The 13,036-nt window shown below is 45.9% G+C and overlaps 1 protein-coding gene across 5 annotated transcripts in view; it reads right to left on the bottom strand.

Moving 5' to 3' along the window:
* Positions 1 to 13,036, bottom strand: part of OSBPL9 (oxysterol binding protein like 9) — a 132,140-nt gene that overhangs the window by 77,797 nt on the left and 41,307 nt on the right. The window contains exon 1 of one of the 5 annotated variants that reach the window (XM_030571923.1): positions 8,717 to 8,783. The exons of the other annotated variants lie outside the window; for them this stretch is intronic. Coding sequence (XP_030427783.1) covers positions 8,717 to 8,719 — 3 coding nt within the window. The 5' untranslated portion in view covers positions 8,720 to 8,783. Of the gene's footprint in view, positions 1 to 8,716; positions 8,784 to 13,036 lie in introns of those variants that run through there. 5 annotated transcript variants of the gene reach the window in all.

Genomic DNA, 13,036 nt, shown 5'->3' on the forward strand with positions numbered 1-13,036 from the left:
TAAGAGGCTGTGAGCCAGAAGCCCAGTTTCTCTCTGGCTTTAGAGGAAAATGGGTCTGGCTGCAGGAAGCTAAAGACAGGGTGCCTGAGTGAAGCAGGGCTGGGGAAAGGCAGAGGAGCTGGGGAGCTCCAGCCTGAAAAGCCCCAGGCTGCAGCCTAGTAGAAGGCAACAGGTACTGGGGGTTGCAGAGGGCAGCCCAGGGGTAGGCCAAGGCAGCAGGTCCAAATCCAATCTTGCCAGCGATGAGTAGGCTGATACTGCAGTCTGTCCCAGGGAGTGGGGGCTTGACGATCACTGACAGTAGCCATATACTGAGGCAAGGTGGGAATAGTGGATGGGGGTTCCCTGGGGAGGGGGACCCTAAGACTGAGGGGTTACTGCCAAGGGCAGCACCCCAGGTAAAAGGGCACTGGGTCCAGGAAGGGACACAGAGGACAGGCAGATCACCAGCCTGCAAAGGGTGCTCTGGAACTGGAATTGAGCTATTTCCCACAAGTCACTAGCAGGAGGCACCACAGAGGTGAGTCCGCTCCTCTACAGAAACCAATGAAGTAAAAATTGGAGCTTCTCATTGTGCCTGCCCCAAAACACAAGATTCGGTGGTTGGAAGTTGATGCTAGACAAATTCAAACTGGAAATTTAGTGCAAATTTAAAGTAATTAGCCATTGGAACAATTTACCAAGTGTTGTGGTGGATTCTCCATCACTGGAAATTTTTAAATTAAGATTGGATTTCTTTCTAAAAAGATATGCGCTAGTTCAACTGTTCTCAAACTGTGGGTCGCTAGGACTGGTCTTAGATTTACTGTGGTTCAGGGCTGGAGCCCCACCTCATGGGGCTGAAGCCAAAGCCCAAGGGCTTCAGCCCTGGATGGCAGGGCTCGGGTTACAGATCCCCTACCCAGGGCTGAAGCATTTTGGCTTTGACACCCCACCCCAACCACACACACACAGTGCTGCGAGGCTTGGAAGGGTTCAGATTTCTATACGACCCTCCTGGGGTTGTATAGTAATTTTTGTTGTCAGAAGGGGGTCGTGGTGTAATGAAGTTTGAGAATCCCTGCACTAGTTCAAAACAAATTAATTCAGGGAAGTCCTATGGCCTGTGTTATGAAGACTGTGCAGAGTAGATGATCACCCTCTTCCCTTCTGGCAATACAACCTATGAATCTATGAAAAAGAACTGACCATGTGATGTATCTAAAAACAGACAACAAGAGATGCGAAAAGTCACGTAATACAATGTTGCATTTTTTACCTTTTAAAACTATACTTGACATTATTTGAGAAAGTAGAAAAATTACTTAATTACACACAAATAGGCAGACCTGCTTAGACATTCAGCAGCAGGGTGGCCTCCTCCACAGCTGGGGTTGATGACTACTTCTCATGGTCTTGATCAAGTGTCTTCTGCTCTGCCCTGCCAGGACTGCAACCTTCTTCACAACTAGTGCCTGCAGAGATTGGGTGTTACCTACCTCATTCACTCACCAGCCAGAAGTGTGGGAGCCATCAGAAACTGTTCAGCAGGAGTGGCTTCCCCTACAACCTGGGGCTCATCCTCCTTCATAAAGCCTTGGCTGGGGCCCTCTGCTCTGCCAGACATGAATGATCCAGCCTTCCCCCTGCCTTGTGCTTGCAGGCATTCAGTGTCACTGGCCCAGCAGCCATACAGGGAGCCATCTACAGCTCTGCTGTCACAGCCCTGCTCTCTCACTCCCATGATAGCAGGGCTGCAGAGAGCTCCCCATGCTGCTGGTGACACCCAATCCCCGCAGGTTCATTGCAATTGTTAACAGATTTCCCCTCCCCACATCCATGGTGTAGCAAATTATGAATGTATGAAATTGAAGAATTAGACTTAGCTTAACATTTGTTAAGGAAATGTGTGTGTTGTAAAGAAAGGCCCTGAGCAGAAAGAAGGCCTTAAATAATAAATTATAAGGCCAGAAGGAATGAAGTAGGGAGGATGTCTGGTTTAAAGAACTAATGCAATAAGGTAAAGTTTTTAAAAAGGCTGCTTCTGACGGACAGGGGTGACTGCAGATTGTTTTAAATAAGAATCTGCCTTAAAATGAACAACATGGCCCTTCCTGACCCTCACACCAGTGTTAAAAGTCCCAATGAATCCATGTGCAATAGAAGACTGTTGGACAGAAAAAAGAAGGGGAGCAAAGGCCTTGGGAAGAAAGGAGATTGTAAATCTTATCTGGATTAAGACTGAAAATAAGGGGGAAATTGTCTCAAACTGTTTTTTAGCTGAAATCAGTACTTGGCAGTGACATCACTAATTTGTTGAAAGGTATAAACAAAAGTAAACTCTTACAGGGGTTCTCAAACTTCATTGCACCATGACCCCCTTCTGTCAACAAAAAATACTACAGGACCCCAGGAGGGTGGACTGAAGCCTGAGCCCCAAGGCCTGCCACCCGGAGGGGAGGAGGAGAAGAGAGGAGGAGTGTGAAGCCAAAGCCCTACTGCCCCAGGCTTGGGGTCAAAGCCGAAGCCCAAGGGCTTCAGCCCCAGACAACCCTAGCCCCGCTGCCCAGGGCTGAAGCCCTTGGGCTTGGGCTTTGGCCCTGGGCCCCAGCAAGTCTAAGACAGCCCTGGCAACGCCATTAAAATGGGGTCCCAACCCACAGTCTGAGAACCGCTGTCTTAAAGGGTACATTGCTAATACCTGCCTGACCACACTGAAGCCAACCAACATGGGTCTAAGCACCCCTAAGTTTAGCCCATTTGTAAGTATCTCAATCAAATGCTTATAAATGTTTTGTCACTGTTTGGATGTAGTAAATTACTCACTATCTAGGCACCTTTAGAACAATGTTATAAGGCCTTTGAATTTAACAAAGGAATTTATGGTTAACTTCATGTTTGGTGGTTTCCCATATTAATAATTTCAAATATTAATTCTCAACATATGCATTTCAGGTGTGTCATCTGAAATCAACATTTACCAACAGTTATAGATTAAAATCAAATCCTGCCAAGCTCCTCTTTTATAGCAATATGGAAACATGCATCCTGGGTATATATTTGTGGGACGGAATGAATGCTGAAAGGCATATGAGTTTTTAGTACTACTCTCTCAAACATTCTTTAAACTATCACAGAAATATTCCAACAAGATGCTGGAAAGGAACTTCACAAGAATGTAATACAGTGTAACTTAAAAAAGTTATGAACACCTCGGGAATGAAGGTTGTTCGCAACTCTGAACAAAACATTATGGCTGTTCCTACAGCTTGGAAAGGAACTCTCAAGAATGTAATACAGTAACTTCAGAGTTGCGAACAACCTTCATTCCTGAGGTGTTCATAACTCTGAACAAAACACTATGGCTGTTCTTTCAAACGTTTACAACCAAACATCGACTTCCTACAGCTTTGAAACTTTACTATGCTGAAGAAAAATGCTTCTTTCCCTTTTTATTTTTAACTAGCTTACATTTAACCCAGTACTGTACTGTGTTTGGTTTGTTTTTTTCACTCTGCTGTTACCTGATTGCATACTTCCAGTTCCAAATGATGTGTGGTTGACTGGTCAGTTCACATCTCTGGTGTTTGTAACTCTAAGGTTCTACTGTATATGTGATTTTAAACTATTTTGTTTAAAGTTAGTTGTACACTAGAAAATTAAGAGTTAAAGAAAGCTTAGGGGGAGATAGCATAGGAATAAAATGGAAAGTTATTATTTTAAAATAAGTAAACACTATATTTACAAAGAAAAACTGTAGCTTTGAAGGTGTTTATTTTTTCTACTTGAAACAAAGGCAGAGCTGTAACAATATTAGAAAAAAGTCAGCTCTGCCACATTTCAGGAAAGATGTTGACAAACTGGAGAAAGTCCAGAGGAGAACAAAAAATGATTAAAGGTCTAGAAAATATGACCTATGAGGAAAGTTGGAAAAATTGGGTTAGTTTACTCTGCAGAAGAGAAAACTGAGGGGACATATTAACAGTTTTCGGCAAATAAAAGGATGTTACAAGGCGGAGGGAGAAAAATTGTTCTTGTTAACCTCTGAGGATAAGACAAGAAGCAAAGGGCTTAAATTGCAGCAAGGGAGGTTTATGTTGGACATTAGGAAAAACTTCCTAACTGCAAGTGTAGTTAAGCACTGGAATAAATTACCTATGGAGGTTATGGAATCTCCAAGTTTTTAAGAGCACGTTAGACAATCACCTGTCAGGGATGGTATATATATAATACTCACTCCTGCCTTGAGTGCAGAGGACTGGACTAGAAGACCTCTCGAGGTCCCTTCCAGTCCTACTATTTAAGGAGACTATGTATTTATTCCCCCCACCCCCCCAAAAAAAACTTCTCTACACTGGGGGGAAAAAATGAATCCAGCTTTGCAACCTGAGCTATCTCTGCGAAAGAGTCCTCAAACAAGGGTGGATGAAGGCAGCAAAGGAGGAGAAGCGGTTGCCTACACTAAGGGTTAGATCAGCTTAACTACACTTCACAGAGATGTGGATTTTCACAGTCCTGAGCAACAGTTAAGTCAACTTAATTTTCTAATGTAGAACAGGCCATAGCTGCAGCTGTACTGAATGGTGAAAGAACTACTTGGAGCAGCTTGGTAGAGCTATGATTGTAACATGAGGCAATCTGGAGGGGCTGTGCCCCTGAGTCCCTATCCCTGACCCCTGTGTGTGTGATCAAAGGAAAGAGGTACATGTGTCCTCTGAGATATCCAGTCTCTCTCAATTCAGTGCTGTGTTGTGCAACGCCCCCTCTAATTGTTTCCATCCATGCGCAGAATAAATTTTATTATGTGCAGCACCAGTATCGAGGTAATATGCGGATGTGCGCTATCACTCCGTACTTTCATAGCAGCCCTTATCCCACTAAGAGCTCACAACGTCCTACTGTTAGAACTTAACTGGGTCTTAGGGAAGGTCTGTCTTCAGGAGACATCTGCAGTATCCATCTATTCCTTCCTACAGCCTCCCTCCATAAGGATCAGTACATGCTCCACAAACTAGACATATAAATGCACCACTGAAATGCAGCCACCTCTAGGGAGGATAGTCAGCAGCCAGCTAGGCCAACAGCACAGAGAGCACTATGTAGTAGTTTGGAAAGAGTAGGGGAATTTTGGACAGGAAGAATCTCTTCCTCTTATGCAAAATGCTTGAGATATTTAATGTTCAGACAGGGCTTAATCTGTAAAGATCTCATCTGACTGTAAAATATAATACCATATTAGAAATCAACATACATGTTTCACTAAGGCTCAACATTTTTAAAAATACTCAAAATTCCCCTTAATACCATCCTCTTGTATTAACAATACAAAGCACTTTAAAAGTCTATAGACTACTCAACCTTCATGTTGTTTATATTTTTACATTGGATCAGCCTGGACAATTAAAGTAGCACAGTCAAATCACCTTCAGATTCTCATGCGCACATACATTGTTGCAATGTCTGGGTTATTATAGTGAAACACGTAGTTCTGTAAATTTACACAGCACTTTACAGACACATGGTCCGCTCAGGCAAACTTTCACTTGACATGAAGTTCTGCCACTTCTTTTCATAAGGCCACTCACATGAGTAACAGCTACATGAGTAATACCTTTCAGGATCAGGCCCCAAGATAAACCACATGTCCTCCCCACAAAAGCTTTGCAAACAGTGCTAAGGGAAGTTTAAATCCACAACAGGGAATTGTCGTCACTGGAAATCAGACAAAAACAGTCACAAAAATATTTCCATTATTCCTAGTTTTGGTACTTTCCTTTTAAAACACAAATCTAAAAGCCAACGATATTTAGTGATTTTCATTTATAAATTTCAGTGTTTTACAGAGGAAGGTCAATATCATTATTCTCATTTGGAAAGTGGGGAACTGAGGCACAATGTGGGGTGAGGTGACTTTTCAAGGCCACACAGAAACTCCGTGGGAGAACTGGGGAAAGACCCAAAGTCTCTTGACTCCCAAGGATTCCAACTCCCAGCCCCAGGGCTGGGAGAGAGGACTCTCTCTCCAGAGCCCGGGTGGAGAGGGGAGGCAGCAAGGTCCTCCTGGGGCTGGAGGGGGAGCCAGTCCTGCCTGTGCATCACCATCCCCCACCTCACCCCATTGCCCTGCACCCACCTCAGCCCGCTGCCCTCCACTGCCCATTCTCCACCCATCTCCCCTCACTGCTATTTACCAAAACATGCAGGTCCACCTGTGGCTATGACCATGTACACACCAGTACTAACAAGTATGTGGCCCCTGATGGCCCCTTATGCAGCTACACAGGCATGCAGCTGAGAGGGAGCACTGATGTTATGTAGGCTGTATCACTATTGGGGCACAGGGATCTTCTTGCTATGAGGACTGTCAGAAGCTAGGTAGATGAGAATGGTCTGTTAAGCTTAAATGAAACTACCATATAGTGTTAGATGGCATTGTGTGCATAAGGTTGAAAAAGGTGTGATGTTCGTTCTTTGGAGTAGGCTGAGTGGGTGGGTGCAGGTAGCTCCTGTTCAGTACAGTGCAAAGGTAGAACATGAGTATGTTTTATGGATGTAATGAAACATTGCTCAAAAGACAATGAGTTAAGGATGAATGGGCATGGACCTCAACTCTATTTCCTGACCCCCTGTAGATGGGGAGAGCTCCCCATGCCACAGCTCACATGAAGGGGCTCAGCCCCCATAGCTGGGTAGAAGTCCCTCCCAGATCCTTGTTCACACATGGAAAGGGAGAATGTGAGGTTGACAGGACCCCTGCCCCTATTCTCCTCCAGTCCCTCTGCCACTTGCCTACATGTCCCTCTTCCCAGTCTCTCAAACTACCTTGCCCCTACTCTTTCTAACCTCCACTCCTTCACCCCACCATAGTCCCCTAAATCCTCTAATCCTCCACTTCCACCCATTCCCATTATCCCCATCTCCTTAACCCCTCTCACTCTATCCATCTCCCCACTGTTCTGCTTCCTAATTCCCTCTCTTACACCTGCAAATCCTTGCTGGGAGAATTTTTTCTTCTTCTTTTTGAAAAGCTTCAGTGCTTTCTGCCTGCTGTACTCAGATCTCCAAAACAGAAAAACTTTGACAGAGGCAAATTGTAGCAAATAGCCTCTTCTTTTATTTCAGATTTTTGACCAGGGTTGGATTTGAACTTGCCTCTCTCTCTCCCTCCACCTGCTCAGGATAATATTTGGTGCTTGAGTCTTAGAGCTTTCCTACACTTAAAACATTACAGCAGCACAACTAAGCCGCTGTAGCACTTCAGTGCAGACCAATACCTATGCTGACAGGAAGGATTCTTCCACTGGCGTTTAAGTAATCCACCTCTCCAACAGGCTGTATCTAGGTCAATGGAAAAATTCTAAGGGAGGACCTAGAGCTGTCTACACCGATGGGTTGGATTGGTATAACCAAGTCTCTCAGGCAAGTGGAATTTTCACACCCTTGAGAATTGTAGTTATACCAGTGTAAATTCCTAGCGTACACCAGGCCTTGGGCATGACCCTAAGTGGGGAAGCAAACTCTTTTGCTAATAATGTCACAAATTTTGCTCTCCAAAAGGGCTAGTAGGCACTATGCACTGTTTGAAGGCAACCCTCAAACATGTGACAAAGTTGTGCCAGAATCAGAGCCATGGTTTGATCACCAGGTGTATGCAAAAAAGCAATGCAAAAAATGTCAATTTAAAGAAAATCTGCTTTTTTCAGAGGGCTGTATCTCAGGAACCCCTTGTTCGAATGACCCTCAATTTGGATCACTAAAGCTACTCTGTGACACACCAAATTTCAAGACAATCCAAGTAAAAGTGTGCAATTTGGAGCACTTAGAAAAATCAAGCTTTAAACAGAAACTTGGTTTTAATCTTAGCTATACAAGTGTCAGTCTCCTATAATAGATTTTTACCATAATACTGGTGATTCATCCAGCAATGACATATTATGTTACGTTCTTGCCCTTATACCTGGGGCAACAGGCCATGAGCGGGAGTCTTAATTACCTGCACAACTTTGTTCCTAATCTATACTTAATTAGGTCCCAGATTACACAATTCATATGCCTAGCTCTCTCCTCTAAGTGGACGACCTTGGGGGTGAGGGTGGGAGGAAAAAAGTTATCACATTGGCCTGTTCTACACTATGAAGTTAAGTCAACATAAGCCACCTTGCATCGACCTAGTTGTGCATGTTTCTACACTTAAATTTGTCTCTCATTGATGTAAGCACCCCATTATGGCAGTGCAGTTACATCATCTTCCTGTAAGAGTAGCAAAGAATCCTGTGGCACCTTATAGACTAATAGACGTTTTGGAGCATGAGCTTTTGTGGGTGAATACCCACTTCGTCAGATGCAGAAAGCTCATGCTCCAAAATGTCTGTTAGTCTATAAGGTGCTATAGGATTCTTTGCTGCTTTTACAGATCCAGACTAACACGGCTACCCCTCTGATACTTGACACCATCTTCCTGAGCGGCATCGAGCCATGGTCAACACATTGATGTTGGCACAGCATGAGTGTCGACACTATATTACCTATGTAAACCATAAAACAGTCTTCCAGCAGCTGTCCTACAATTCCTGACATTGACCATGCTGGTCACAATTGTGAACTTCAGGGAACATGGGAGACTGAAAGCCCTCACACTTGAAAATCCAGTGAATTTTTTAAATGCCTTTTCCTGATTGTCCAGCTTGGTAAGCAGACCCAGCAGCTCTCCATTGTCATACACAACTGCCCAACTAACCATGCCAGCAACATGCTCCAAATGTGTTCTGGCCTGGAGTAGACAGAAAACAGTGGATCTCCTAAGCCTGTGGAGAGAAGAGGCTGTGTAAGCACAGCTACAGACCAGCCAGAGAACTGTGGACACCTACAAGCAGGTTGCACAGGGGATGGAAGAGAAGGGATACAACAAGGATCAGCAGCAGTGCAGTGTGGAAGCAAAGGAACTGCAACAGGCATATCAGAAGGCCAGGGAGGCCAACAGTTAATCCGGTACCAAGCCACAGACCTGTTGCTTTACAAAGAGCTGCATGCCATATGTGGAGGATACCCCGTCATCACCTCACACATCACCGCATATGTGGCGCCTTCAAAGGGCTCAAGCCATAGGCCCCTGCCGCGAACAGCAACAATGAGAAAGACCTGATACACGTGACCGGTGGAGGATGATGGGAAGAGAGAGGGTCCAACTATGTAGCGAGCCAGGATCTGTTTGAGACTCCACTCTAGTCCAGTTAGTCACAGGACTTGAGCACAGGTGAGCCTGATGCAGGGAAAGGTAACTCAGGTGTGTGTAAATTTCTTTCCCATTACAATAATGGGATCCCAAACTTGAAACTTTCATGGAGATACTCTGCAATCCTCTTCCAAAGGTTTCTAGAGATGGCAGCCTAACTTCTTCCTCTGCATCAGGAACTTTCCCATGCCAGTCGGCACTAACTTCAGTAGGCACCACTGTAGTAAACAAGCTAGCAGAATACGGGCCAAGGCACCTGCAGATCACTAGCAGCAGCTGTGCTACCTGTGCCTTTGTCACCCTCAGGAGTGAGATATCAGCTAAAACAGGGGTTCCAATGCGGTGCCCACAGGCACCATGGCGCCCATGGGGTATCTTAATGCGCCTGCATCCTGGCCCTGGGAGAGCACCCACAGAAACGCCACAGCAGCATTTTGGCAGGGACACCTCTCACTGACGCCACTTGCCGTCGACAAGTGACGTCATCGAGAGCCGTCGCTCCTGAATTTCGACAGGAAAGCCTCTCGATGACGTTGCTTGTCAACGGCAAGCGACATCATTGAGAGGTGTCGTCGCCAAAATTCGGCGGCATTTCGGTGGATGCTCCACCACTGCAGTGGTCCTTCAGCTGTCGCTGCCAGCCAAAAAATTTGGGGACCACTGAGCTAAAACAAGGCTGCCTGTGGAAAATGATGTAGCTAAAATGTACATGAATGTTCTTTTCCCTTCTTTAAGCTCTGTTCCATAAATTTATTAAGGTTTTAATGTATTTGCTTTTAATTTGCACAGAATTTTTTTTTAAGTGGTTTTGTTATTCAGTAAAATTCTATCATTGGAAAATAATTCATCTTTATTAATTCCCAATATATGCTGCAGAACGCGCAACAGTATTGAAGGCACCCACTCATTGTTCTCTGTGACAACTCATAGGATCAATGATAGTGTTATATTCATAGACATATACCAAGCACCACACAGTTCTTAACAGACCCCAGAAGAGCAGGGTCAGATAGAGCACAATACACCACATTACTGTTTCTTACTTTTAAAGTGCTCTTTCAATGTCTCTTGGAGCCATATAGCTGTACACTACGCTCTTTTGATAGCCCTTGTGTCTGGCTAGTCTAACTCCACGGACAGATGCTCCATCTTTACTTTTACCCTTACCCGTGCAGCAACTTTTCCCTCCTTGCTTAAAACTTATTCAGAACACAGCAAGCAGCTATAGCTATTAGGCTATTTTTTTCCACAGAGATCCAATTTTGTGAGTGAACATCACCAGCGCACCTTCAATCTACCAAAAGCACATTCAACTGTCATTCCACATCTGCTGAGCCAGTAGTTGAATCTTTTCTTGGTGCTGTCAAGGAGGCTGCTGCACAGCTTCATGAACTAGGGGACAAGGGGTAGGCTGGGTTACTGAGGATCATAATAGGCATTTCAACATCACCACTCGTAATCTGCTGGCCAGGAAAGAAAGTCTCTGCTTGCAGCTTTCTTAACAGTTCTGTTTTCTTAGATGCAAGCAGAGTGCACCTTCCCTGATCAGCCAACCCTGATGTCTGTGAAGTGTCCCCAGTGATCCATCAGCACTTGGATAACCACAGAAAAAGAGCACTTGCTGTTGCTGTTCTCTGTGGCAAGGTGGTCTAGTGCAAAATTAAGGATGCGTATGCTATCACTGCACTGCAGTTTGAGAACCCCACTGCTGCAAATCCATCCAGCACCCCTTGGCAAGAGGGTGTGTGATGCTCCTATCTCAGTAACTGGGGCACAGCTCTCCAGCTGTGTTATTCCAGGCATTGACCCCCTTGTGCAGGACAAGATTAAAGCAGTCCAAACAACAAAGTCAGCATCCTTCCCCAGGCCACAAAAGCAGAGTCCTAGGCTTTTGGGAAGTTGAGGGACAAAAATAAGTACCAGCCCTCCTCCTTTCTAAGGTGGCCTGGGCAGCCAAAGCTCTCTAGCCATGCCCCCAGTCAGCTACCCCTGCTTCCATGGGCTGGGGAGCTCTGGCATGCAGTCCTGCTCCTTCAAAGTGCTGTCCTGCACTGAGCAGGGATCCTTCCCTTTAAGGACCCACCCTTCTCCAGGTTTCATAAGCCTTACATGTGCATGGGAGGCTAAGGCTGAGTCTGCCCCCAGAAGAGCTCTTTAACTCTTTCCTGATGAGAATAGGGATCTGCCCCACCATCCATATCATGGCCTATGTTCCCTTTAAAGGTGCACGCCTGCGCAGGCGGCCACCAAGGGCCTCACACTTAATTAGCAGAGCCATACAGGCATGCACACTGCACTCAGGTGCATGGCTCCAGGTAGGCCTGGAAGATGACAGTTGGGTAAGGAGAGCGGACAAGGTGAGGCGCCTCTCCCCCAGCCCCCAGAGCTGCTGCAGAGAGAGAAGGCTGGGGGGCGGGGGAGGAAGGAGAGAGCCTTCTCTCTCCCTGCCACAGACCTGGGGCAGCCTGGACCCCAAACCCTCATCCCCAGCCCCAACCCAAAGCCTCATCCCAAGCCAGAGCTCTCAAGCCCTGTACCCTAATCTTCTGCCATCTCCCACATCCTGAACCCTTCATCCCCGGACCTACCCCAGAGCCCACACCTGCAACTGGAGCCCTCACCTCCTGCACCCCAACCCTCTGCCCCAGCCCGAGCCCCCTCCCACACCTGAACTCCTCATCCCTGGTCCCACCCCAGAGCCCTCACCCCCTGCACCACAACCCTATGCCCCAGCCTTGAGCCCTCTCCCACACTTCGAAAACCCTCAGCCCGACCCCCATCACACATCACCTCCATATTGGTACACAACAAAATTCATTCCATACCTGGATGGGAAAAATTAGAGGGAACACTTATCATGGCTCTTGTGCAGTATCAGGTGTGGGTGAGAATGTGCGACACTGTGTTGTGCTTCTTCTCACTCCATCTGAGGCTTAGAGCCAGAATGACCATATGAGCCTAGATGGGAACAAAATTTGGCAGAAGAAAGAATTATATCATCACTCTCCCCTTCCTCTGACCGAAAAACATCCAGTTATCTTAAGGAGAGAAAGCGGTAATACTACAGGAATTGGCACCTGCCTGAGGGAGAAGACAACAGATTGGATGTGTGCTTCCATTTAGCCTTCCAAAATACTTAAGTTAATTCCACTTATTTCCATGTCCTCATGTCCTCATTTCCATGTCCCCAGCCTGGGGACAAATAGAAGAACAAGCCTCTGATGTTTGTCTGGACAGTTTCAGTGTGACTCTTTTATTATCATCAGTCTGATACTTTGTATTCTCATAGTCCACACCGCTGCTTCTTTAAGAGTGTAAGGAAGCCACATGCCTGGTTTCTGAGCAAGGGTGAATTCCTGATTGATTATTCCACTGAAGCATTTATGAACCAAACATCTCCTGTGGAATTCTGCTGGGCTGGTGACTTCAGACCACTTATGTCTACCACATCCCAGAAACAAGTTTCTTACTCTCTTCCTGTGCCTTATCTTCCACACAGCCCAACCATGCTGCAATTTCTCCTCCTCATCTGACACAGAGGGAAACTAAACAGCCTTTTTAACTTTAGGCCCTAACACCCTTCCTGTTTGCTGCAGGTCTCTGCTTTGGGGATGAGAAAGAAGCAAGATGATTTAGTCCTTCGATGGGCCCTGTCAGTTATTTGATCACACCAGTCCTTCCCTGACTAAGGGACAGATCTGCTTTTCAACAGCAAGAGCCAGTTGTCTGTTGCTTGTCCATTCCTTCTCTGCACAACAGGGGAAGAAGTAGTGATAGGGACTCCAAACAGCTGAGGGCATACCACTCTGGCCAGCAACAAAGTAC

The sequence above is a fragment of the Gopherus evgoodei genome, chromosome 8 (genome assembly GCF_007399415.2).
Source record: "Gopherus evgoodei ecotype Sinaloan lineage chromosome 8, rGopEvg1_v1.p, whole genome shotgun sequence".
Lineage (NCBI taxonomy): Eukaryota > Metazoa > Chordata > Testudines > Testudinidae > Gopherus > Gopherus evgoodei.